Below are 26,426 nucleotides of genomic sequence, written 5' to 3' on the forward strand. Positions count from 1 at the left end.
TTCTATTTTGTTACAGGTTATACAGAGTTGCTTGGAACAGATCTTGGAGCAGATTTCGGGGATAAGTCAATGGTAAAGTATAATATTTATTCTAATAATCAATTAGTATTCAAGTTTTGAAACTTGGAGATACAACAGGATTTTGCACCTTGTTTGTCCGTTGTGTCTCCATTCTTGTCTTTACCTTGTGAATAACTGAAATATTTTAATAAATCTTCATTGATTGCTTGAATGTACAATCAGATCTGTATTAAGAGACCTTTATGAGAAGTCTAAAATGTTTAATATTATTTCAGGTGGTCTATTAACGCTGTATAATTTTTCAATTTTGTTGGTGTAAACACCTCGCAAGTAGTTCTGAGTGCTAATTAAATATCTTTAATATAAGATCTTTTAAAATGTTGTATATTATTTAATAAGTTTCTTACAATCGTGGGTAGAGTCCTTGGGTGTATGACAATAATTTAACATTAAACTGGTTTCCATATCATGCATAAAATTTACCTCCTGCAGAAAAAGGTATCAAGATATAACTTCCCATCCTGCAGACACTTCTTATACCATTACCACCTAGTGTGAAGGACCAAGATGAAATAATGCTGTTCCACATCCGTTGTCTGTTGTCCGTCCATCAACAATTTCTTGAAACAACTTCTTCTCCTTAACAGCTACTTGGAACATAACCAAGTTTGACTGGAAACATCACTAGGTAAACGTGTACAAATGGAGGGACTGACCCCTTAGGGAGCTGAAGGGCAAGGCCCAAAAGGAGTAATTTTGCCAAATTCTTTTACTCAACTTCTTCTCTCAAGCATCCCTAGGTGGTGAGGATTCAAAGTTGTACAAATGGAGAATCTGACCAAAAAAATGGCTGACAGGCGGGGCCAAAAAGGATTATTTTGCCTTACTGCTTTTTCAGACTTCCTCTCTGGAGTAATAGAAGGGTATCAACCATATTTGGTAGGAAGCATTCCTAGGTCATGGGGATTTTAAATTGTAGAGGGCTTAAGGGCAGGGCCAAAAAAGAGTCATTTGTCCATGCAAATTGCTTTAAACGACTTCTCCTCTGGAACTCAGACAAGGATATAAACTTTGACTGGAAGCATCCCTTGGTGATGGGGATTCAAAAGTGTACAAATGAAGGTACTAAACCCCCAGGGAGATTTACCAAATTTTTTGTACAATATCATTTGGCAAAGGAAATTCTGTTTTGTTTATATGGAGGGTAGGTATGGCTCCCATGGAGGAAGAGGGGCATGGCCCAGAAGGAAGAACATAGGGGAAAATGTTTAAAATCATTCTGCTACTGTAATAGAGGGATTTGAACCAAATTTGGTGTGTAGCATAAATAAGGCAAATGGGACTCAATTTAGTACAAATGGAGGGTATGGCGCCCCATGAGGACTGAGGGGCAGGGTCCTAATAGGAGAAATTCAGATAAATGATTTAAAATTCTTCTCTTTCTGTACCAATGGAGGGGTTTGAATCAAATTTAGTCTAGAACATCTTTGGGCAAGGGGAATTCACTCTGGTATAAACGGAGAATGTGGCTTCCCTGGGGGCAGATGTGTGGGGGAGGGCAATTAGAGACAATGGGGGAAATATTTAAAGTCCTTCTCTTTTTGTATGAATGGAAGGATTTGAACCAAATTTTATGTAGAGCATCTTTAGACAAAGGGGACTCAGTTTTGTATAAATGGAGGGTGTGTGCCCCCCCCCTCCCCCCTACCCCTGGAGGCTGAGGGGCAAGGCCATTAGAAGAAATTCAGGTAAATGATTTAAAATTCTTCTCCTTCTGTAGGAATGGAGGGGTATTGAGTATGGGTCTCGCTGGGTATAAAAAGCGCATTACCCGTCAAACCGGTTATCATTTGTTCAATATGTGCACAAGGTGACACTACTATACTATATATATAGAACACTTTCAGGCATGATCTTTTACCAACATTTTTATCAGATTAGTTGAATAAAATGGAAATGGAACACGTCAAAGATACCATTTATCTGAGAAAAGTGGAAATAATAGCAAAATACAACCAATTAAAATATTTAATGCAGAATCTCCCCCCTCCCCCCCTCAAAACAACAACAAAACAAACGGCCCTAAAAGAAATAAACATAGGACTTATGCTAATGTCTACCTTTTAGATAGCCAATAAGTAATAAAATTCTATGTGAAAACAATACTAATTTCAATTATTTTTATGAGAGCAGTTCTGTTATCAAATTTCACATTGATGATTACACACCTGGGAGTATCGTATTTTGCACGTGTTTTGCTAGTAAAGTGTCTATACGACGAAGACAAAGAATAAAGTATTTTATGGTGCCGTTGATACATATTCGATACAACACTAAAAGTCGATCACATCAGATTTTATTTAAAATTGTACAATTTTACTGCACATTCTCTCTGCATTACACTTCATTCTTTAACAAATTGCTGTTTTTCTTCCATGTAGCGACACTTTGTTTAGAATATACAAGGTTGGAAAAGATGTCTTGGAAGAAGCCTTGCGGAAGAACAAGTCCCTTACCATCTACAGAGCAGCAGGAGTTGTGCTACAGGCACTGGTTTTGTTCCAAAATGCAAAGGACAAGGAAGAAAAGGAAAAGAGAGACAAACCATCTGAACAGATTCATCTCCCTGTGTTTCAAAAAGTCGTAAATGACATTTTGAAATTCTTGCAATATAAACATTCTACTTTTTGTACTGGTACGGATTGCAAGGAAAATTTGAGGGTAATATTTTGTTTTTAAAACTTATAGTTTAATTTACATTTTAAGCAGAATGCTGTTTATGTCTTTATTCATATGATAGGTTATTGGATGAATGTCTGCACACGGAAAAAGATATTGTATCATGAAACAACTGGATTACCGGGAAAATTGTATACAGTACTAAAAAGCTAATCAGCCCCCCTAATCACTGGCAGGAAAGTAGGACTACTAGATAATTATAATAATATTAATAATAATATACAACATTTATATAGTGCCCTATTTTATTTGTAAAATTACTCTAAAATGCTTTACAACATATGGATAATAGTAAAAGTTATGATTGTGAAACAAAAACAAAGGCTTACAATCACTTTTATACATTTAAGCAAGCAATGTGCACATACACACACACAGCATGTAACAGATAAGTGGTGGCAGGAAAGTCGGACAACCAAATCAGTGATGGCTGGATAGAGGGACAACCAGATTATTGGTTGCAGGAAATGGGACAACCAGATAAGTGGTGATAGGAAAGTAGGACAACTAGATTAGTGGTGGCTGGATAGTAAGACAACCAGATAAGTGGAGAATAGAGGGTGGGAATATTAGATTAGTGATGGCTGGATAGTGAGTGATGCGTGGATAGTTGGACAATTAGATTAGTGATGGCTGAAAAGTGGGATAATTAGCCCCCCCACCAGATCCCAGGGCGGACTATAGGTTTGCACTCCGCCGTATGTCTATGAAGTTTGCCCAGGACATATCTTTTATACTATTTCACATTGAGTAACCAGATTTGCAAGAAAAAGGTCACTATGACCTTACTGTGACCTAGCTATGCTTTGCCCTTTGACCTTAACTTTTGAAAAAGTTTGTCCGGGGCATTTCTTCTGTACTATTTCACCTAGTGTAACCAGATTTGGTGGACAAGGACATCTTGGAATGGCGGAATGCAGAGTGCAAGAATTAGGTCACTGTGACCTATGACTTGACCTCTGACCTTAACTTTTGAAAAAGTTTGTCGCAGCCATATCTTCTGTACTATTTCACCTGGAGTAACCAGATATGGTGTTCAAGGACATCTTGGGATGATGGAGTGCGGAGTGCAAGAATTAGGTCACTGTGACCTCACTGTGACCTATGCTTTGCTCTTTAACCTTAACTTTTGAAAAAGTTTGTCTCGGGATATCTTCTCTACTATTTAACCTGGAGTAACCAGAGTTGGTGTACAAGGACATCTTGGGATGGCAGAGTGCAAAATGTAGGTCACTATAACCTCACTTTGACCTATGCTACCTGACATAAGTGACATAGTGATGGCGAGATAGTGGGACAATAAAAGTAGTGATGGCCGGATAGTCAGACAACCTGATTAGTGATGGCTGGAGAGTGGGACACTTAGATTAGTGATGGAGGGATAGTCGGACAACCTTATTAGTGATGGCGAGATAGTGGGACAATTAGATTAGTGATGGCTGGATAGTGGGACAATTAGATTAGTGATGGCTGGAGAGTGGGACACTTAGATTAGTGATGGCTGGATAGTGGGACACTTAGATTAGTGATGGAGGGATAGTCGGACAACCTTATTAGTGATGGCGAGATAGTGGGACAATTAGATTAGTGATGGCTGGAGAGTGGGACAATTAGATTAGTGATGGCTGGATAGTGGGACAATTAGATAAGTGATGGCTGGAGAGTGGGACACTTAGATTAGTGATGGCTGGAGAGTGGGACAATTAGATTAGTTATGGCTGGATATTGAGACAATGGAATTAAGAGACTCAACCTTATTCCCTAGCATGGACTCATCTTGTGACACCATAAAGTATAGCAACATTTTACGGCATTGGAATAATCTCTAATGTCCTTTGGTGTGACACATATCTTACTGTATGGAGAATAAATTTCTTAAGTCACCTGGTATATACATGTCTTACATAATAGAGAACTAATTTCTTAAGAACCTTTCGTATAAGATGTTTCTTACTGAAAAGAAAACTAATTTATTAGGGCCCCACAAAATGCAGGTGCCCAATAGTAATCAAGGTGTCTGTCCATCCATCCGTCTGTTCGTCAGCACTTTTGTTTCCGGCGATTATATTATGAGCTAGATGGCCAAAATTTCTGAAATTTCACATGGTGATACACTGTAGGAGGCACAGTAGTCTAGTAGTAGGACGCCGGGCTCTTGAGCGAAGGGTTGCGTGTCACGGCACATCACTGTGTTGTATCTTTGAGCAAGATACTTAACTCCGCTTGTTCCAGTCTATCAGCTGTAAAGGAGTATGTGGTTGGGCAGTGCTAGAAATGTTGAATGCCAGTTGTGAGCGCTGAAATGGCAGCACCGGCTGTATGCTCCCCAAGGAGTTGAGAGAGATATTGGCTGGTTGCAAAGGCCCTATAACCACGGATAATAATTTATGAACCGCTTTGAGAGGACCTACAAACTAGGTTGTGGTAAAGCGGTATATAAGAACCTCAAATTATCATTATTATTATTACTGTGATGTGCAGATGTGCAATAGGGGTTTAAAAAGTTCCTAAGGTCAAGGTTTCTGTTACTAAAAAATAGAATTGGGAATATACTGTAAAAATACATCATATAAGGCCCTAACAGAAGGCCAGACTTTCTGAAATATATGCAGACATGCAAAAGTGGTTCAAAAAATTCTTAAGCTTTTGCTTGGTGCTTACAGCGGGGCCCATACTGACCTGTCCATTCTTTGGACTTGCCCATGTTCATGGTGATTGTCGGTGTCAGATGGTTATGAATTGCTTAAATAATAATGATAATATTTTTTTTAAAACATGGAATTTCATTGATATTTATTTATATTAATTGCATAATAAAAGAAACTTACAAATATACACAACTTTACATTTTGCACTTTTTACATATATATGTATATAGGATTTGTCTTTATTTGTATTTCTGATAATATACACTAGATATGGGATTCCTTTCTGAAAATTGACTTGCCCCCTGGAAAAATGAGAGAAGAGTACATAGATGAAACAAGGAGCAAGCTCAAGAAAATCATTGCTGAGAAGGTAAATATCATTGTTTTAAAATGTGCAGAAAAAGGTATATACCTCAGTGCCTAGTATCATTTGTTACAGTATTGTGTTATATCCCCAACAGAGTTAAGGGAGTTATTCATTGTCACTTAGTAGCTGCTGAACATTGTTTCTGAGATCTGTGATCTTTAGTGTATGTATTATCAAGGTTAATGTTGCAGCAAAGGATTAAAGGTCAATTCACAGAATTGCTTGTCTGGACTTATAACTGAACAGTTGACACAACTATTATGACAAGATGACTCCAGGTAGCTTATATCATCACCCTAGGCCTTTTGGTTACTGAGAAGAAGTTGCTTAAGTCTAAAGACTAACGTCTGTACAGAGTGTACTACACCCGTAAGCATTATTTAGTAAGACATGTATGTATGACTTTAACCCTAAATGGTCAGAATTCATATCCTCAATTTTGTTTTCAGAATGTAACTTTTAAATTATGCAGATTTTTTGTGTGCATTAAGACAGTGAATGTTCCTAATTACATCTGCTAAATATAATATCACTCATTCTTTGTTGAGGTTATATGAAACTTGATATATTCACATTGTTACTCTAATGGTCAAAAGCTCAGTGAGGGTATACATTCTGTGAGTCTTAGGAGTTTTTGTGATGGCACAATCCTGCATTCGTCATCAGGCATGCGGATGCATATCTGGCTGTCATTATGTCTGTTGTTTAGTTTCTCTTTAAATGACATCTTCTACAGAACTGTAAGGCCTATATGATTCCATTAGTACTTTCAGGTATTTTGGCATTTTGGCATCCTCGATACTCCAGGGAAGCAGAGAGCAGAAGTGAGCGTAACCCCTGGAATATGTCATAGCAAAATCAAAGGCTCAGTTTGAGCCACCTTGAAGTCAGGTGTCGCTCGTCTGTAATCTTCAAAGGACAGGTATCAGCAAAGCGATCGGTCAGTTATTTTTATCCGAGACCAGTCAAATATATTTCTAGCCGGGTGCCTTCAATTTCGCTATGACATATTCCAGGGGTGCAGAGAGCATAAGTGAGCATAACGCAATGATATCAGTAATGGCTGAAAAATTAAGTTGTCTTGGAACTGGGAATAGATAAAAAAAACCACTTACATCTCCTGAAGGACTTATTGTATTAGAACCAAATTTGCTTTAATGCATACATGGACAGGAAAATCAAATGTGGTATAAACAAAGGGTGTGCCTCCCCATCCCCATTTGGGCTGAGGGGCATGCAGGGCCCATTAAGGGGAAATTAGTGGATTTTTGCATCCAAAAGACTACCTGTCTTGAAGGGCTTGATTGTAACCAAATTTTAGAATTGAACATAAGTAGGACCAGGAAGTCCAATATTGTACAATGGGGTACGTTTGTTGATGACAAACGCCTAAATAAGCCAAAATGAGGCAGTTTAATCATCAAAAGCTTACTTTTTAGCCCACAGATGATGGTGGGCTATTCAAATCACCCTGCGTCCGTGATCCGTCGTCCGTCCGTCGTCCGTCCATAAACAGTTCTTGTTATCGCTATTTCTCAAGAAGTCCAAGAGGGATCTTTCTCAAATTTTATATGCAGGTTCCCCTTGGTCCTTAGCTGTGCGGGGCATTTTTTCGAGACTGATCGGATAAACAACATGGCCGACAGGCAGCCATCTTGGATTTTGATAGTGAAAGTTTGTTATCGCTATTTCTCAAGAAGTACCAGAGGGATCTTTCTCAAATTTTATATATAGGTTCCCCTTGGTCCTTAGCTGTGCAGGGCATTTTTTTGAGACTGATCGGATAAACAACATGGCCGACAGGCAGCCATCTTGGATTTTGATAGTGAAAGTTTGTTATCGCTATTTCTCGGGAAGTACGGGAGGGATCTTTCTCAAATTTTAAATGTAGGTTCCCCTTGATCCCTCGTTGTGTATGTTATATTTTGAGACTGATCATAAAAACAAAATGGATTAAAAGAAGAACTAAACAGATCTTTCTCATATTGCAATGATCGATTCTATTTCTTTCACATTAAGTACTGTACTAGTAAATATGTGAAATGACAAACTCACTTTGAAGGTTGGCTTTCATACACATCAGTATTAAGTTTAGATCAAAAGTTACCTCAAGGTGCATTTATTGTTAACATGACTTGATCAAACAGATTAGAGGAAAGAAGAGAAAAGATCGAACTGACAAAGAACTAATGAAGACGGTACAAAGGTGGGCGCCAAGATCCCTCTGGGATCTCTTGTCCTGTATCTGAAGCACCAAGAGGGCAAGGTCATATTTTTATAAATTGAAGTTAATACAACTTCTTTATTGACTCTGTATGATGGGGCATAAAATTGGCCAATAATTTGGCCAAATATGGGGAAAAATTAGAAATTTAAATCTTAAAAAGGCTACTCATCCTGAATGATTGCACAGATATTGCTACCATTTTAATTTATTGGGTTAAGAGATCATTTTTTGGGAAATGTAGTTGGTATGACCTTTAGAAAGGCTCAGAGGAATGCACTCCTGTACCATTTAAAAGTTTTTATGATCCCCAAAATAAAACCACATACATAGGTCCACACATAGTGGGCATATAATAGGAATGAATACATCCATGCTACAAGGATGATGTCCCTGGGATCTGGTCATATCCCTTAGGGATTAACTCCCTTGGTCACAACATTTAAAAGGTTGAGATCTCCACCCAGTTGCCATATATATAATTAGTAGGCACGAAGAAACATATACACTTATTATTGACTTATGCTACTGTGACTGCCCTCAGGGTCCTGCCTGCCATCCCTATAATCATATACACACAATGTATATCTATCATCGATCCTTGGTCTTTGGGACCTTGGATTAGTTGTTGCATGCATAAAGGAAGATTTATGTAGATCACCTGAGGGCTTTAAAGGTTCAGACTAAAAAAACCAGGTGAATAGTGCAGGCCTTATGGGTCTCCTGTTTACAGAAAAACAATATTTAACATTAAGTGTTTTCTATTTGTTCGTTATCAAACAATATTGAAATGTCATGATTGAATATTTTTTTGCAGACAAATTGTGACAGTTTGCTTACGGTGTATTGTGAATGCGTGGATATTTATGGCGATGATGTTCAAGATATTCTGTCTGAGATTGCATTTAAGGTATGTTTGTATTTTTTTAAATATGCCCTGTTTTTAACCTCCATTGTTAATTCTGCAATATACCTCAAAAATGTCCACCTCAAACTTTGGTCCCTGATAAAAAATAAAAATAAACAAAAATATCCAAAAGTTTCACCAGCCTTTTGTAAAGATTTAACCAGCCTCCTGTCTACTGTTAAGCAAATTTGAGTCACATAGGTTTTTGTCTAATTGGCAGCTTGAGGAACTTTGATGCCTTTCTGTTGGAGAGTTTCCAAGAAACTAACTGACTGCTTATGGTGTTTGATCCAATTAAAACCCTTCACATTTACTCTAGATATTCATTGCTAGATACTAATGTATTGACATTTGACTAAAACAAAATTCAGCGTTTTAAGATGAAAAAACAACCTTCGTACACGAGCAACCTTTTTTTCCATCAAAGGTATTGGACAAAGGATCAACAATGACAGGTTATCACTCAGACACAGTGGCCAATGGTCGGTACAGAAAACTTTTGTCTGATGTGCTGGAGAAACAATGGACAAAGCTGAACAATGAGGAACTATTTGCCCATGCATTGAATTGGCCACCCTTCAGACACTTTGTGGAAATGTTCTGTATGTATAATTAACTCTTTTATTGCTGTTTTCTTCACCAACATTTGACACTGTACATGTGTCACTCACTAATATAAATTATATAATGTGCATCATTTTTGATGTCAGTGTCATTCAAAGAAGTTCCAAAGATAAAATAAAGATGAAAAGTTTGTTTTCATAACTATTTATGTCAATGAATATTTACTTAGTACTATGATGTATCATATAAGGGTTTAGGATTATATGTATGTATCTATCTGCCAGCTCATAAATTCTGAGCTTCTGAATATTGTATATTTGCTTATTGCTGTTGATTATCACTGGAAAAGATATTACCTTTTTTTTATTTTTTTTTACATGTTTTTGACTTACCTTCTTTGTTGGCTAAAATCTGCAGATTAAAGTTTTGGTTTAAGTATTCTGATGGTTCGCCATTCATGTAAAAAGGATGCTGACTCTGATTGTTTTCTGTATCTGTTGGGGCACCAGTAGGGGACATGTATTAGAAATAATCATAGAATGCTTGTTTCAAGTGGGAAATAATTACGACTTCATTGGAACTATGATTATGTGAAGGCAGTTTGGTGATACAAAAATTAAGACCCTATTAAAAAGAGGTGAAAAAGGTTTAACAGAAATAAGTTTTTGTTAAGGATCATGAGGAGTAGGACATGTTGTAATTCCATAATAATCAACATTTCATAACTGGTATTTTGGAGATTGGAGAAGACTTGTAAAGGCTTTGTAAGTTTTCTGGCAGTTAACAGCTGTATTATATATACTCAGCAAAAAGGGAGAGGTTAGCCTGTGGCCAGCTACTCTATATTGTTAAAAAAGAACAATGGTTTGTGGTATAAACATATGGGAGTGGAATATCTATCAATGGACATCCTATTCATTGAAATCATTCAAGCTTGAAAGTCTGTGTATTCTACTCTCACTTGTAGTAGAAGGGGAGTCAGCTGTGAATCTTCTATATACAGCGTCCAGGTTGAATTCGGACACATGGATTAGGTAGGCCAGGTTGAATTCGGACACATGGATTAGGTAGGCCAGGTTAATATTCTGACTTTCCTTCCCTGCAGCGGCAGTCGGAATGCAGCGCTGAACTGGTTGTTTTTGATTTTCCAATCTGTTTTCTAGTCTGTTGTAACAGTCCTGTAAGGTTGAAACACTTTCCACTGAATTTGTTAATTAGTGAGATTCTGAGTGACGACCATCATGCAGTTATTTGGGATCGAACACCTCCCGAGGGATCATGGTATTGCACATTTCCATACTGTCAAGCCCAGCTTTGGCATCCTTGATTTTTTCACAAATGTCTATAAGCACCTACCCGATATGATACATTCAAACATCCCAGTTCTTCCTGCAGTCTATTAATTGTCCAATTTCCTAACGATTCAGGATCCTACTGTGCCTTCCTGGTAGCTTTGCAAACTCATTTAGGAGCCAATGATGGAAAGACCCTCAGTCAGTATTACAAGCATAACACATGCCACAGGCCTCACAGAACACAGCTACGGTTGATTAACTTGCTCCAATATGATAGTATGTCAATAGAATATGGTGTAGAGTTGAAAGGAGGTGCAGTTTGAATAATTACTTCATACTTACATATATATAATTACTTCACACTTACATATATATAATTACTTCACACTTACATATATATTATAAATTACTTCACACTTACATATATATATAATTACTTCACACTTACATATATATAATTACTTCACACTTACATATATATAATTACTTCACACTTACATATATATAATTACTTCACACTTACATATATATCTAATTAGCAAAGCAGCGTTCCTACTGTATGATTCACCGTACTATGAGATTGAACAACAAATATAATCAAAGATGGCGAAAGTTCAGTGATAATTAAAGACTGTAGATAACGTGATTGTAGCCATGTAATTAATCAGAGAAAAAATTGATTACCTACATAATACGGCCACATAGTCCATGGTAAAAAGTCACAATTATAGTAAGTCGAAGGAAAGATTAACGATTAAAAAGATGAGAGAAATGTTCTATCCCAAGACAAACAAGTGTAAATCTGCCAGCACTACGAAGAATGAAACTGAAGCTGGCAATACCAGTAACCCCTCTGAGACATATGTAATAGTTGACCTAGCTGTATGGAAACACAAGTCTTTGTTTCTCCTCAAATAATCCTCACTGGGAGTGTGGCCTCGTTAAACATGATTAATTGGGGTGAAACAATCTGTCATTTTACAAGTTCAATTCATCGCCACTGCAACACTGGTTTTGGTGCAAATGATGGTCTGTATGCACAGTACTGAATATTTATTCTAGGAAACTCACTCAGGACTTACCCTGCAATAATATCTAATAAAATCAATTCAGCCCAGCATTATTCTTTTTAATATAAACCCAGCAGGGTTCGAACTATCACAAGACTGAAAATTATTATTTTTATTATTCAAAAAGAGTGTTTGAACTATCTGCCTATTCAAACTGACTGAAGGTTTACCGTATTGTCTGTTGCACTTAAAAGGAACTGGTGAGGGATACAGACCCTACTTTGGCCTCTTGTTTAGAACAAATACATTTCTATTTGTCAGTATATGTAAGACATTCTATATTCCCACAGATGTTACTGACAAGTCTGACCATTTGAGTGAAGACTGTAACATAAAATTCACGCAAGCTGTGTCAGCCATTCTGGACAAAATGGAACGGCTAAAGGATGGCACAATCTTGGTGGAGGATTTGCATGTCATTGCAAAAAACTTTGACATGTTTGAAAGACTGGTGAAAATAATGTTTGAGAAAGACAAGAAAACAATTGGTGACACGTACATCAGACAAATGGTGGACCTCAGATACAAGGAACTAAAGGCATTCAAAAAAGCGTCTGAACATGTGGCTGTGTTTTTAAACATGTGCAGCAGAATTGAAGGTAAGATATTGTTATTTTGGTCTATTTACCTAACTGTATGGAATGTTAAATGTAACTCATGTGTACATGTGTAATTATGATAATTAATAACTATATTTATGTTTTGTTTGTGTGTCTGTGTCGGTGTGTGTATGTCCTATGTTGTATTGTAAGTAATCAAAAGTGAGTTACTTCCCTTTAATTACATTTTTTCGTTTACATTGATGTATTTTCATTTCAAAATATCTATACAATATATTTAGCTTAAGTTCTATAATATTCTTGTAACACTCTAGCCACCACTCTAGCCACCTATGGAAAGAATTTATATTGCCTGTTATTCGATCCATTTGACCATAACACCATGTCAATAAAATCTGTTGAAATGAAATGTTGTTATTTTAGTGGAATAGTAAATATCCTTTTGCAATAAAGTTGATCAAGGGATATAGGGTTCTTGTTGCTGAGGCAAAATTTACCTTATATCAGCATAATTTGACATCATTATATAATTTGTCAGCTTTGAGGGTATTGGGAAAAAAAAGGTTAATCTTCACATTTGAAATTTTGTGTTTTCTAAGCCTGAAGTTTGTTAAATTTTGGTGTTTTCTGATGTAAATATTTAAATGATTTACAAAAGGCATGAGTGTTTAGTGTTGATTAAAGTATTTTCCAATTTCAACCTTCATTAGCAAGCATTTGATATTTAATTATTAAATACAATGTGGCTACTAAAACTTAAACTGAAGTTCTAATGGTATGATTAAACACAAAACTTGTAGGGATGATCTACTGAATGTCCAGACAAAGTGTTGTAGTTTTTTCGGTCGGTCAAAATTTATTGTTGCTGCCATGGTCACCATTTAAGAAATATATTTCAAGCTTAAAATCAAATTATAATAGATCAATGTGAGTGAATGATCGTATATGACAACTAGGACCACCATATATGATATTATTAACCTGTCTCAAACATACAGTGAACCTACAGTCATATAAAACAAATTAAATGAATAATGTCAATCCTGTTCGAATTACCCAAAATCATATGACAGATTTCAACAGAGTTTGAACAATTAGAGTTGACATCAGTATAATCTTGAGTATACTCATGTGTCATCTGTCTGTGATGCATGGTCAATGTTTTTTTTATTCTGTACTGATAGAATGATATACATAGTTGGGGCCTAAACATTATTACCTCACCTGGTCCGAAGGACCAATGTGAGATTATGCCATACCGTTGCGTCCGTTGTCCGTCGTCCGTCGTCGTTTGTCCGTCCATCCGTCCGTCAACAATTCCTTTAAACGACTTCTTCTTCTTAACCACTGATTGGAATTCAACTAAATTTGACTGGAAGCATCCCTAGGAAGAGGGAATTCAAAATTGAACAAATGGTGGGGCTGACCTCCCAGGGGGCTGAGGGGCGGGGCCAAAAGGGGTCAATTTGGCTATATTGATTTAAGCAACTTCTGCTCTGGAACTAAGAAGTGGATATCAACCATATTTGACTGGAAGCATCCCTAGGTGGTGGGGACTCAAAATTGTACAAATGGTGGGGCTGACCTCCCAGGGGGCTGAGGGGTGGGGCCAAAAGGGGTCAATTTGGCTATATTGATTTAAGCAACTTCTTCTCTGGAACTAAGAAGTGGATATCAACCATATTTGACTGGAAGCATTCCTAGGTGGTGGGGATTCAAAATTGTACAAATGATGGGGCTGACCCCCCAGGGGGCTGAGGGGCGGGGCAAAAAGGGGACAATTTGGCTATANTTGTACAAATGGTTGGGCTGACCCCCCAGGGGGCTGAGGAGCGGGGCCAAAAGGAGTCAATTTGGCTATATTGCTTTAAGCGACTTCTTCTCTAGAACTAAGTATTGGATATCTGAACCATATTTGACTGGAAGCATCCCTATAGGTGTCAGGGATTCAAAATTGTACAAATGATGGAGCTGACCCCCCAGGGGGCTGAGAGGCGGGGCAAAAAGGGGGCAATTTGGCAATATTGCTTTAAGCAACTTCTTCCATGGAACTAAGAAGTGGATATCAACCATATTTGACTGGAAGCATCCCTAGGTGGTGGGGATTCAAAATCGTACAAATGGTGGGGCTGACCCCCAGGGGGCTGAGGGCGGGGCCAAAAAGGAGGCAATTTGGCTATATTGCTATAAACGATTTCTTCTGTAGAACTATGCCATGGATATTGATCATATTTGGTCGGAAGCATTCATGGGAGGCAGGGATTCAAAATTATACAAATGGTGGGGCTGACCCCAGGGGCTGAGGGGTGGGGTCAAAAAAATGTATTACTTGGAAATGGTTGAGATCCCCAGCCTATAACGATATATACAATTGCTGAGTATAAAGAGATGATTGCACATATGCTTCCAGGATGGCCTTGGGGACTGCTTCACCCTTGGAGACTTAACCCCTGGGTCATAACTTTGAAACGGTTGAGATCCCCACCCCAAAACTATATATACAAATGCTGGGCAAAAAGAGACAAATGCAGTCATGATATTAGAATTGATCCTGGGGTCTGGCCACAACCCTAGGGACCTAGTTTCTGAGTCAAAGCTTGGAAACAGTTGAGATCCCCACCCCATAACCATACATAAAATTGCTGGGCATGAAAACTCTAATGCAGATATGCTACAAGGATTGGCCTTGGGGTCTGGCATATTACCTTGATCTCACTCAGAGAATATTTTGCCATGATTGCTTTGGTATCCAGGTGAGCAATACAGGCCCTCTGGGCCTCTTGTTTAGCTAGCACATGCATGACAGCAAGGAGACAAACTGCATCAACGCTCACAAGTGGCATATATAAGTACAGTTTTCCATCACAGTTGACTATGATGGTCAAACGTCACAAGTACAGCTAGCACATTAACCAATTATTAATTACTGTTGGTGTGGAAATTTATCATTTCATTTCAGTAATAATTACCATAACTTAAGTATGCATATTCAATACCTACACCAATCTTTGTAGCCCAAAAACAAAGGATTAAAAAATTCCTGCCTACCCTTTCCTCAAGAGACCCATATCTCGATGATAGTGTCACAGAGTGATCTCCCTTCCTCTTACTTTAATGGCGCCCGCACTGTGCTGAACCAAAAAATATAAAAATTTCTTCCAATCATTTCTAAAAGGCACAGCTTTGACATATCAGTTTAAACCTAAGGCCAATTTTTTTTCTTCGATATTATTTTGATGCAATTCATATTTAGCAAAGTCCTTAATAACGGATACATCGATAGGATTTTGGTAAAGTTTTAATATTTTTCTATACTATAGGACTATACACTTGCTCTCCGTCCGTCTGAGAAGTCTGGCCAGGACTTATTTTCTATACTTTTTTACCTGGAGTAACAAGATTTGGTGTACTAGGACATCTGGGGATGGCAGAGTGCAGGAAAAACGTCACTATGACCTCACTGTGACCTTTGCATTGACCTTTGACATTAACTTTTGAAAAAAATTGTCCAGGCATATCTTATATACTATTTCACCTGGAGTAACCAGATTTGGTGTGCAAGGACATCTGGGGATAGCAAAGTGCAGAGTGCAAGAATTGGGTCACTGTGACCAATGACTTGACCTTCACTGTTGAAAATGTTAGTCCGGGGCACATTTTCTATAATATTTCACCCGGAGTAACCAATTTTGGTGTACGAGAACATATTGGCGAGTGCAAGAATTAGGTCACTGTGACCTATGACTTGACCTTTGACCTTCAATTTTGAAATTGTTTGTCCAGGGCATATCTTCTATGCTATTTCACCTGGAGTAATCAGATTTGATGGACAAACTACATGGACATCTAGGGATGGCAGAGAGCAATAATTAGGTCACCGTGAGCTATGACTGGACCTTTCACTTTGAAAATGTTTGTCTGGGGCACATCTTCTATACTATTTCACCTGGAGTAACCAAATTTTGTGTACAGGGCTTATGGGGATTGACTCATTTAGGTAATGATCACATGTTGCTATATATGTTGATTTTTGTTTTTCAGTTGATTGCAAAACACTTTTAACAATCCAGGAGGACCTGAAAAGAGTAGAGTGTTTGCCATTGGTACAGCTGTGTAAGCCAAGAAAACTGGAGGAAATAGCTCACCTTGATCAGTACCAACCAGAAGTGACTGTCTTTGGGTTAGATATGGATATCATGAATCTGATACCACATATGGGGCACTGCCTACAAAGTAATGTGTTTACTGTCATGTGGGACAAAACTGGACAGAGGGCAACCAAACAGAAAACTGGATCATTGACAATTGACGAAATGTTGAAACTGGTGTGGCAGCCCACCAAGAATTGGTGGAACAGAGTCACTAAAAATCTCCAAGATGGATCCATGAAATTTGATGAATTTAAAGATGTATTTGGAGATATGGATTATCAAAGACTGGGAAAGGAATTTTCCTTGATGGAGGAAAATGGACTCTGGATACAGGAACGTATGGATCAGATCCAGCTTTTCAGAGATCTCGCAAACTCTGTAAAAGGAGCAGAGATCATATTGAAGGTGGTGGACAAGTATGACCTGAAGGGAGACTTTACACCTATCCAGCTGATCACATCTGTCGTAAGTTTCAACTTATCAGGTTTATTTGATGATTAGCATCCTGACTCATTTTTTTCTATCAATTCCGGATTTTTCTTCTTCTAAAGAGACAGAAATATGACAGTGTTAACTTGAAGAAAAGTTTTCACTAAATCGTATGTTCATATTATGTAATTTCCCTGCTCGCTGCATTTAGCACACCAATCCATAGGATAAGGTCTGCCCGGGCTTATATATAATGTAATTCCTATTTTATCTTGCTATTTTTGTCTTTGCTGTTCTATCCCATCCTGTCCCAGTTCAGTGTCATCACCCTTGAACCTTTCTCAAAGTTTATATGTAGGTTTCCCTTGGTCCTTAGTTGTGGATGTTTTATTTTGAGACTGATTGAAAGAAGATGGCTGCCAGGTGGCCATGTTGGATTGTGGCAGTTAAAGTTTGTTATCACATATTTTCCCAGAAAATATTAGAGGAATCCTTCAAAGTTCCTATAGCCTCTTCTTGACATAGTTCTTAGTTATGTATGTTTCATTTTGATTTTAATTGGGGGAGAAACGATGGCCAACGATCAGGCATTCTTGTATTTGACTGTTGAAGTTTGTTATTATATCCCCCGCAACAAGGGCTGGCATATTGGAATCATCCTGTCTGGATCTGCTGTCCAAAAAACCTTGTCCAGACAACTCCTCTAAAACTACTGGCCCAATTTCACCAAAAGTTTTCAGATATGATAAATAATATACCCTGTGATGTTGTTCATCTAGATAGATTTTTTCTATTTCAACCATTTTTTTTACAGAGTTATTGCCCCAACCACTCTTCCTAAACTAGTAGGCCAATTTCACAAAAACTTTACAGATATGATTGCGAGCCCCTGTCATCATGTAGTTGTGCACTTCCTATGTATTATTTCATTTGTATCATCTCAATTTAGGAACAATTTTTCCAGGGAATCGTATCTTTTTTCCCCTCATATTTCCAAAAGTAGGTCTATGTGACCTGGTGTTTTACATTTGACTTCAGCCTCTGAAGCACAAGAAGCATTGACTGTTTACATGACAAAACTTTATAATCACCCTTACATAGAACTAATGAATCCTATGATAGTGGGCACCAAGATCCCTCTGGGATACCCAATGTACAGCTATGGTACAGCTGCTCTTGTGTAATTCCTTTGGAAAACAATTTTGTGGACTAATGGTTTCTATAATGATTCTTTCTCCAAATAATCTCTGCAGATGAGTGGAACAAACATAGCCATGAATACCCTGGACCAATCCCTGGAGCAGACCTGTGCTGTCCTCAGGGGTGTAGACGAACGCCATATTGAGTGTCTGAAAGAGTTCATCAAATGTGAACCACTTATACTCTGGTTGAAGGAGTCGATGCCATGTAAGTTTTATGTCGGTTGATTTAATTATTCATCTTTGCATCTTTTGGGTTATTGTGGTCAAGGTCAAATATTATATATATTCACGGTTCTCACACTGGGTATCCCGATACAGGGAACCAGAGCAGGCACAAATAATGCAGAGTGTAGAATTTATTTAATAAGACGCCATTTTATATAATTTCTTGCAAACATGATGCTAACATTCAGAGGTTTAAAAAAATTCAATAGGGCGATGATCAGGATATCAGATGTTTGGCTAGCCCCATTACTAGATAGGAGCATATACTAGCTAGTCCAATAGCCTTAGCCATTTGAGTATACAAGGCTGAAATAACACAAAACCCTTTCCTAAATCATACACAGCAAATTATTTTACAACCCAATGTTTTCTGGGGCCTTTGGTCTTTTGATATTATTTAAAATGAGAAGAAAATATATTAGATTTAGCGATTTGAAAATGGAAGATTGAAGAGGATTGTGCTACACCGACAATGAAATGAAAGAGGATCTTAGTGGATCATTGTGTTCGAGAACATGGCGATCATATATTAAAATACCATCAGTTATTATTGGATACAAAGTCAGCGGCTTTACATAACCGAATCAAGATTCCCAAAGGGACTTATAGAAGTAAAAAATAAAGAAGTGTGCAAAACTGAACATTAATTGGACAATATAGTGCCAAATATTCATATCGAAACTTGATAATAATTGTTCTTTGTGCCAATTTATCCATATACATTTTGCCTAAAGTGTTTTTTTAGTTAAGTATGTACAAGCATATCTCTTTAAGCTTTGGGAAGAGCCATTTTTTCTTGCTAAGGGAACCAAAAATAAAATGGAATGTTTTTATGTAAGCTTGACTATTTTCATTCATTGAGAAAAAAGGTTCCCACACTTTCTCATTTACTACTCCAACTTACTGTTTTACTCGATCAACAGTTTTTAATTTGATTTTTCTGGTTTTAGCTGGTTTGAAGGAACTGAAAGTGTTTGTGGATTTGGCAAGTATCTCTGCTGGAGAAGGAGATATAGAGATTGCCAAGGTGCGGTGTTTACACTCCGCCACCACGGGATACGCTCCACTCATCTTCAACCTCACAGATGACATAGGCTATAAAGATTTCCTGAAGAAATGTAAGATGGTGTGGAAAGAACTGGACGCTGATCCCAACCTCCCTAAGAAGTTGGTAGGTATATTGTTTTCTAACTATAAATGTGCCTTGTTGTCACTCTACTGCAATATCTGTTTTCTGATTAGAAAAGATGGTTACTCTAAACTGGCATCTTATTGGTCAAAATTTGTTTATTTCAAATTTTGATCAAAATTAGTTTGTATGTGTATTTTCACTATCTCTTCACTTTCTCTTTCAATTTCATTTATATGCAAATGTTTAAATGGCCACTATGACCTGGCTTCTGAGTGGTTGAAAATTATGCCATTGCTTGATTTTGATGAAAATTAGTATGCTTGTGTACTATTGCACTATAAACTCAACTATATATACCTTCCGTTTTGTAATTATACCCCCCGCAATGAAGTTAGGGAGGGTATACTGGAATCACTTTGTCTGTCAGTAGACAAAATATTGTACCTTCTTCTCCTCCTAGGTTTATGCATCGATTTTGATAACTTTCGAGGTATTGGGGTCAAAGGTCACAGATGAATTACGTTATTGAAATGGCCAATATTATCTCTGAAACAGTAGGTATTGTGTATACACATATACATTGGAATATTGTAGGCATTAGGCAACATCCCTGCAGGTGGAAGATTGGGAAAAGAATACACCTGCTGTTACCCTGACTGCATGTAATGTAGGAGGCGACTAATGGTCGAACCCCCTGCAGAATTGGGGATTTGCTTTGGTGTCCTCTATTTGGGTTACTGCCCCCTGATGTTGTGCATCCAAGTAGTACTTTTTCATTCAAACCCTTTTTAAAGAAGTTTTGGTCCTTTGTTGAAAAAAACCCTTTGTCTGTCTCCAAAACTAATGGTCCAATTTCAATGAAAGTTTACAGATATGGTAATTACCCCCTGATGTTGTGCATCGGGGTAGTACTAGTACTGTTTTCATTTCGACCCTTTTGTAAACAGTTATGGCGCTTTGTTAAAAATCTTTGTCCTGACAACTCTTCCTTAACTACTAGGATGATATCAGCAAAACTGGTTCATCTGGGCTAACACGATTTGGTTTGCAAGTATGTTTTGCCGTTGGGAGGGAGTACAGAAAGTATGTCAGTTACCTATATACTTAAATAAGTGTACAGCTCAGTGAATAAAGAAATCATTACTGGTGGGAGACTATGGATTGTTTGCAATGCTTTGTTTTACTTAGCCTTTGGCTTACAGTTCTAGTTTCTTCTTGTTACATTTCCATGTGTTTATACATTTAGATACATTAATGCAATAGAAGGATGTTAAGTATGTCAGTTAAGTAGGCGATGGGCATGTATTGTTCCACCCTGTATTAACTCTTGTTAAAATGATATAGGATGTATTGTTACTAAACATTAAGTAATTTGGCTTAAATTTTATTTAATTATCCTCTTATTTGACATTTAATCAACAAAAGAAGTTCTCGTCTGTTTCAGCATGATACCAACAGAAAAATTGAGTGGCTCAAGACTGTGAAAAAAGCTCATGGTTCTGTTGAAGTTACCTCCCTTGCACAAACCGAGGCAATAAACACTGCCGGGTTTTATCGAGTTGGTCGTTTGGGAAATCAGGAATGGGAACAAAAACCTGTAAGTGTCTTTTTCAAGTTAATCTATGATATTACCATTGTCACTTTTGTGGAATGTTTTTAAGCCCTTTTTAAAGAAGAAATACCACATTTAAAAAAAAACACTCTGAGTAGAATTCCTCTTTGCGATTATAACTGATGCAGTTGTTCCGCCTTTACCTTAAAAGACATCTCTACAGCTTCATTAAGGTCAAGGTCAAGGAAATGTGCTGTAAGGTGACATTAGTTCTCCACATTAATTAAGCTTCTTTTAATGAATTTGTTATGCAGAACTAAAAAATTACACAATTATAACAATTATGGTACAAAAATTAAGTTAATACTTTAAAATTATTATAGTAACCTATAGCTTGGTTACAGTTCTCTGCATGCCTTCTTTCAATGTTTGTTTTTGTGTGATATTTTTATCCCACCATCATCATCAGGTGATGGGCATTTCAAATCACTCTGCGTCCGTGGTCCGTCCTTAAACAATTGTTGTTAGCGCTATTTCTTAGAAAGAACTGAAAGGATCTTTCTCAAATTTCACATGAAGGTTCCCCATGATCCCTAGTTATGCATAACGCTTTTTGGGACTGATGACAAAACCAAAATGGCAGACAGGCAGCCATCTTGAATTTGCAAATTAGTTTATTAGCGCTATTTTTCAGTATGTTCAGGAGGGGGCTTTCTCAAATTTCCCACAAAGGTTCCTGATGATTCTAGTTCCACATTTCAAATTTTGGTGATTTTTATCGTATCGAATTTAGGAGTTAAAGTAATTTAGCCCTATTGCTCAAAAAGTATGTGAGGGATCTTTCTCAAATTTCACATAAGGGTTCCTCTTGTTCTTATATGTTGCATATTAAACCATATTGGCGGGCCATCTTGTTATAGTTTAAGTTTGTGTCTGGAGGAATTTTTCTTATATATTTGGCCAGTAACATGCTGGGATGAATATAAACCTATGTCCACGATATTGATATCTGGCCACAAGAATGTCAAATATGTTGAAATATTTAAACAACTTCTTCTTTATAACCAAAAGGACCAGAGTGATGTTATTTGGTCATTAGCATGCTTGGATGAAGAGCTACCAACCTTTTTCAAATGAATGACCTTTGCCCATTTTCAAGGTCACAATGGTCAAATATGTTTTAAACCTTTCAATGACTTCTTCTGAATAACAAAAAGACCCAGGGTGATGATATTGGGCCAGTAACATGCTGGGATGAAGGGCTTCCAAGTCTGTTCAAATGAATGACCTTTACTTATATTCAAGGTCACAGGAGTCAAATGTGTTTAAATATTTTAACAGGTTCCTTTGAAAGGCCTATAGTCATCAACACTGATATTTTGCCTGTAGCTTTATTTAAGTCCACTTTTAAGGTTAGCGGTATGAGATAAATTCCAGGTGAGCGATGCAGGCCCATTTGGCCTCTTGTTTTATATAAAACCTTAAAAAAAAAAACTGGATGAAAAATATATGGAATCAAAATTGTATGATATAACGGTCAGTCAAAATGTCCCTAATTATTCTGGATGCAAACTTCCCTTATTTGAGATTCAAATCCAGTAAGTTGATCTTTTAAACTGAACAAATGACTGGAGGATAAAGATACATCAAACTACAAATGACTGGAGGATAAAGATACATCAAACTACAAATGACTGGAGGATAAAGATACATCAAACTACAAATGACTGGAGGATAAAGATACATCAAACTACAAATGACTGGAGGATAAAGATACATCAAACTACAAATGACTGGAGGATAAAGATACATCAAACTACAAATGACTGGAGGATAAAGATACATCAAACTACAAATGACTGGAGGATAAAGATACATCAAACTACAAATGACTGGAGGATAAAGATACATCAAACTACAAATGACTGGAGGATAAAGATACATCAAACTACAAATGACTGGAGGATAAAGATACATCAAACTACAAATGACTGGAGGATAAAGATACATCAAACTACAAATGACTGGAGGATAAAGATACATCAAACTACAAATGACTGGAGGATAAAGATACATCAAACTACAAACATGTATTTATTTCAAATGTTTGAATCAAATCTTCATCGACACAGCAAATTAAGAAACAAACCAATTCAGCACAAAAAACCAAAAGTTGCAGCTCAGTCATTACAACAAAACATACATGGTGAAGTGACCTTCTGAGTGTGACAGGTAATATTTAAAAGCAGGTACTTCATGAATATTCTGATAAAAGAAAGGCTATTCACAACTTGTGAAACTAGTGACTCCTCCACGAAGTAGCTCGCAGACCTATTCATGTACCAGGCAGGATGCTGCGAGGAGAGTATAAAGGTTACTTGGCCTAGCTGTAAGCAGAGGAGGGGGGTTCCTTCATTAGATGCAATGAGTTATTCCCCATCTTATAGTAGCTTGCTGGGCTATTTGGTTCAGATGAGAGATAGGCCTACCATGTATTTTAAATTTGGCTTTTCCTTAATTATCATACAATTCTTCATCTCAGTGCAACTTGTTGAGTTACCAGGTCTGAAAAAATGGGAGATCCAAATACCATAAATCATTCCATATTCTCCTTTAATGGTATCTGAAAAATAAAATCGGCATGCATATGTCGGCAATTATATTGTTCAGTCTGTCATTGTCACTGTAGTGCCCACTTTATTGGATGCTGTGTACAGCATTCATAGCGGTCCTCGCCAAGCCTGGGCAAATTAAAACCAAACAACAGACTTTCTTCTTCCGCGGAAGATCTTTAAATGCTGTCATGACTATTTCATGGTATGATTAATGCTATAAAATAATGAAATACATATGAAAACGATCAATAAATCAAAGAAAAAATGTTAAATTATTACGAAAAGGTGAGTTTTTCCAGTGAGCATCATAAACTATATCAATCTCAAATTACTACACTTTTTGGACCGAATAATTTCTTCACAAAAAAAACAAACAACACTGTATCTCTTTCTGCGAAAGATCTTTAGATAATGTGTTCATTACTTCATGATATGATCAATGCATATGGTAAAATATATCTGTATAAGACAAAAAAATCAAAGAAAATATGTAAAGATCTTTAACAGTAGCGTTTTTAATTAGTGAAAGTTCCGAACTATACTTCAAATTACTACGCCTCGTATTCCAATACTATAAAGTGTGTGTGTAAGAGTTTTCTCCACTTGTCCATCATTGCGTAGTTTTATGCTCGCGACTTGTTGAACGATTGTTGATTACTGGCCTTGATAAAGTAGGCTTCAGTTTTCTTGTCTCAATGGAAAGTGAAAGAGAATGTTATACTCAAGTAGCCGTCAACAGCTGTGCCTAACGAGTTTGTAGATAGCTTCACAATGCGACGGGAGCTGTGCCTAACGAGTTTGTAGATAGCTTCCCAATACAGATAATGGCATGATTAGGATAATACAAGTAACATATTGAACATCAAAAATTAAAACCGTATATACATATTATTGACATTTACCAGAAACTGAATAATTATATAGGTCTTTAACCTTCGTTACAATATCGAGAGAAGGAGCGATACACAAGGGACTTGCACTAGTCCGTGATTATACGCACTGGAAATAATACAATCTTGTTTTAATTTTTTGTATAATTAATCATGGTAATAACAAATCGTAATAATAATATCATAATTATTTATTTATATTATCTATTTACATTTTTTTTTTTTTTTTATATAATCGTAAACTTTCCCATAATCGTACGGGACAATTTTAGTTTGCAGGGTTTTCTGGTCAAGGTCACTGTTATTATTTTTAAAAAGATCATTGTCTGCGCTGTAGCAGCTTCATTCCTTGAAGGATTTCCATTGATTTGAAACACTAATTAAGGACCATTTAATATCAGACAAGTTTCAATTTCAGGGCTGTTTGGTCAAGGTCATCGATACTTATTTTTATACTGCTAATGGTAGCCAGTAAGAGACCTGTATTGTTTTAGCAATACTCTGCTTGTTATATATATTTTTATTGAAAATTATGATTAAGGGATGGGCTATTATGACCCTTACTCTACAACATCTTAATTATTTACTGCCATTCTGTACTGATATACCACCTCCTTTATTCCATTATTTGAATCCTTCATACACAGCATCCCTGAGGGCTCTTGGCACTTTGATATACTTTGATAGTCCATGTTAGACATATACTTTATATTATAATTCTTTTATATTATTCCCGACAAGTGATTGGCTATTGACTTTGAGTGCATGATTTTTGTTGAAGGACTGGGTGTTTCTAAAAATAGAATTACAACGTGTCTCCAAACGATGCACCGTCCCACTTCCATAGCTTTTTATTGTGTTATTTTTTCAGATTGCTTACATTACTGTTTTGAAAATAGTAAAAACAATTGTAGCCTTTAACTTCGGTTGATACCTTGATTTATCGTCCTGAGAAAAGATGTATTGACCTCAGACTGCGTCCTTGGTCAATATATCTAAAGGTTATAATTGAATAATATATATAATACATTGTTGTGCTCTTTGTTGCCATAGGAACTGAAAGATGTGATCAGCCTACATGTGTCAGAAGATGAGAATGGAGCGAGACAGAGAAAACTCTACCACTACGATCTTCTTCATGACCTACAGAGTCGGCTCATGTTGGTGGCTGGCAAGGCAGAGAAGGGTAAAGAAGACGTAGATCGTTTCACAATGGTAACTATCTTTTGTTTACCTAACTAGGTGGTCTTCATGATGTGTTTTTCACTTGAAGTAACATTTACCTCTTTAGGTCACCTGAGACAAAGTCACAAAAAGCAAGTGAGCTTATGCCATGGTGCGACATCTGGCATCCGTTCGGCATCCAGTGTCCAGCCATGATATTTGGCCAGTATTATGCTGGGATGAATTAAGGGCTACCAAGTTTGTTCAAATGAATGACCTTCACCCATATTCAAGGTCACAGGGGTCAAATATGTTAAACTCTATAAACAACTTCTTCTGAATAACTAAAAGGTGGAGGGTAATGATATTTGTCCAGAAGCATGATGGGATAAAAGGCTTTATTAAAGTCTGTTCAACTCAATGTCCTTGTTTGACTTTCAAGGTCACAGGGGTCATATGTTTAAATCTTTTAATAGGTTTTTTAGGTCACCTGAGACAAAGTCTCAAGTGACCTATTGCGATCGCCTTTTGTCCGTCGTCGTCCGTCGTGTGTCCGTAAACAATTTACATTTTCGACTTCTTCTCCAAAACCCCTGAACCAATTTCAATGAAATTTTGCAGGGACCTTCCATGGACAAAGGTCAACAAAAATAGTTGCCGGTTTAGTCCTA

At 37.1% G+C, this 26,426-nt stretch overlaps 1 protein-coding gene across 6 annotated transcripts in view; it reads left to right on the forward strand.

Moving 5' to 3' along the window:
• Window positions 1-26,426, forward strand: part of LOC110456924 (E3 ubiquitin-protein ligase rnf213-alpha-like) — a 298,096-nt gene that overhangs the window by 66,488 nt on the left and 205,182 nt on the right. For all 6 annotated transcript variants that reach the window (XM_021507988.1, XM_021507990.1, XM_021507991.1 and 3 more), the window contains 11 exons: window positions 17-72; window positions 2,463-2,742; window positions 5,677-5,778; window positions 8,817-8,909; window positions 9,334-9,508; window positions 12,126-12,434; window positions 16,437-17,011; window positions 18,229-18,382; window positions 19,353-19,573; window positions 20,979-21,131; window positions 25,645-25,806. In XM_021507988.1, coding sequence (XP_021363663.1) covers window positions 17-72; window positions 2,463-2,742; window positions 5,677-5,778; window positions 8,817-8,909; window positions 9,334-9,508; window positions 12,126-12,434; window positions 16,437-17,011; window positions 18,229-18,382; window positions 19,353-19,573; window positions 20,979-21,131; window positions 25,645-25,806 — 2,280 coding nt within the window. The remainder of the gene's footprint in view (window positions 1-16; window positions 73-2,462; window positions 2,743-5,676; window positions 5,779-8,816; window positions 8,910-9,333; window positions 9,509-12,125; window positions 12,435-16,436; window positions 17,012-18,228; window positions 18,383-19,352; window positions 19,574-20,978; window positions 21,132-25,644; window positions 25,807-26,426) is intronic.

This window comes from Mizuhopecten yessoensis, unplaced genomic scaffold (genome assembly GCF_002113885.1).
Source record: "Mizuhopecten yessoensis strain PY_sf001 unplaced genomic scaffold, ASM211388v2 scaffold8949, whole genome shotgun sequence".
In the NCBI taxonomy this organism is placed as follows: domain Eukaryota; kingdom Metazoa; phylum Mollusca; class Bivalvia; order Pectinida; family Pectinidae; genus Mizuhopecten; species Mizuhopecten yessoensis.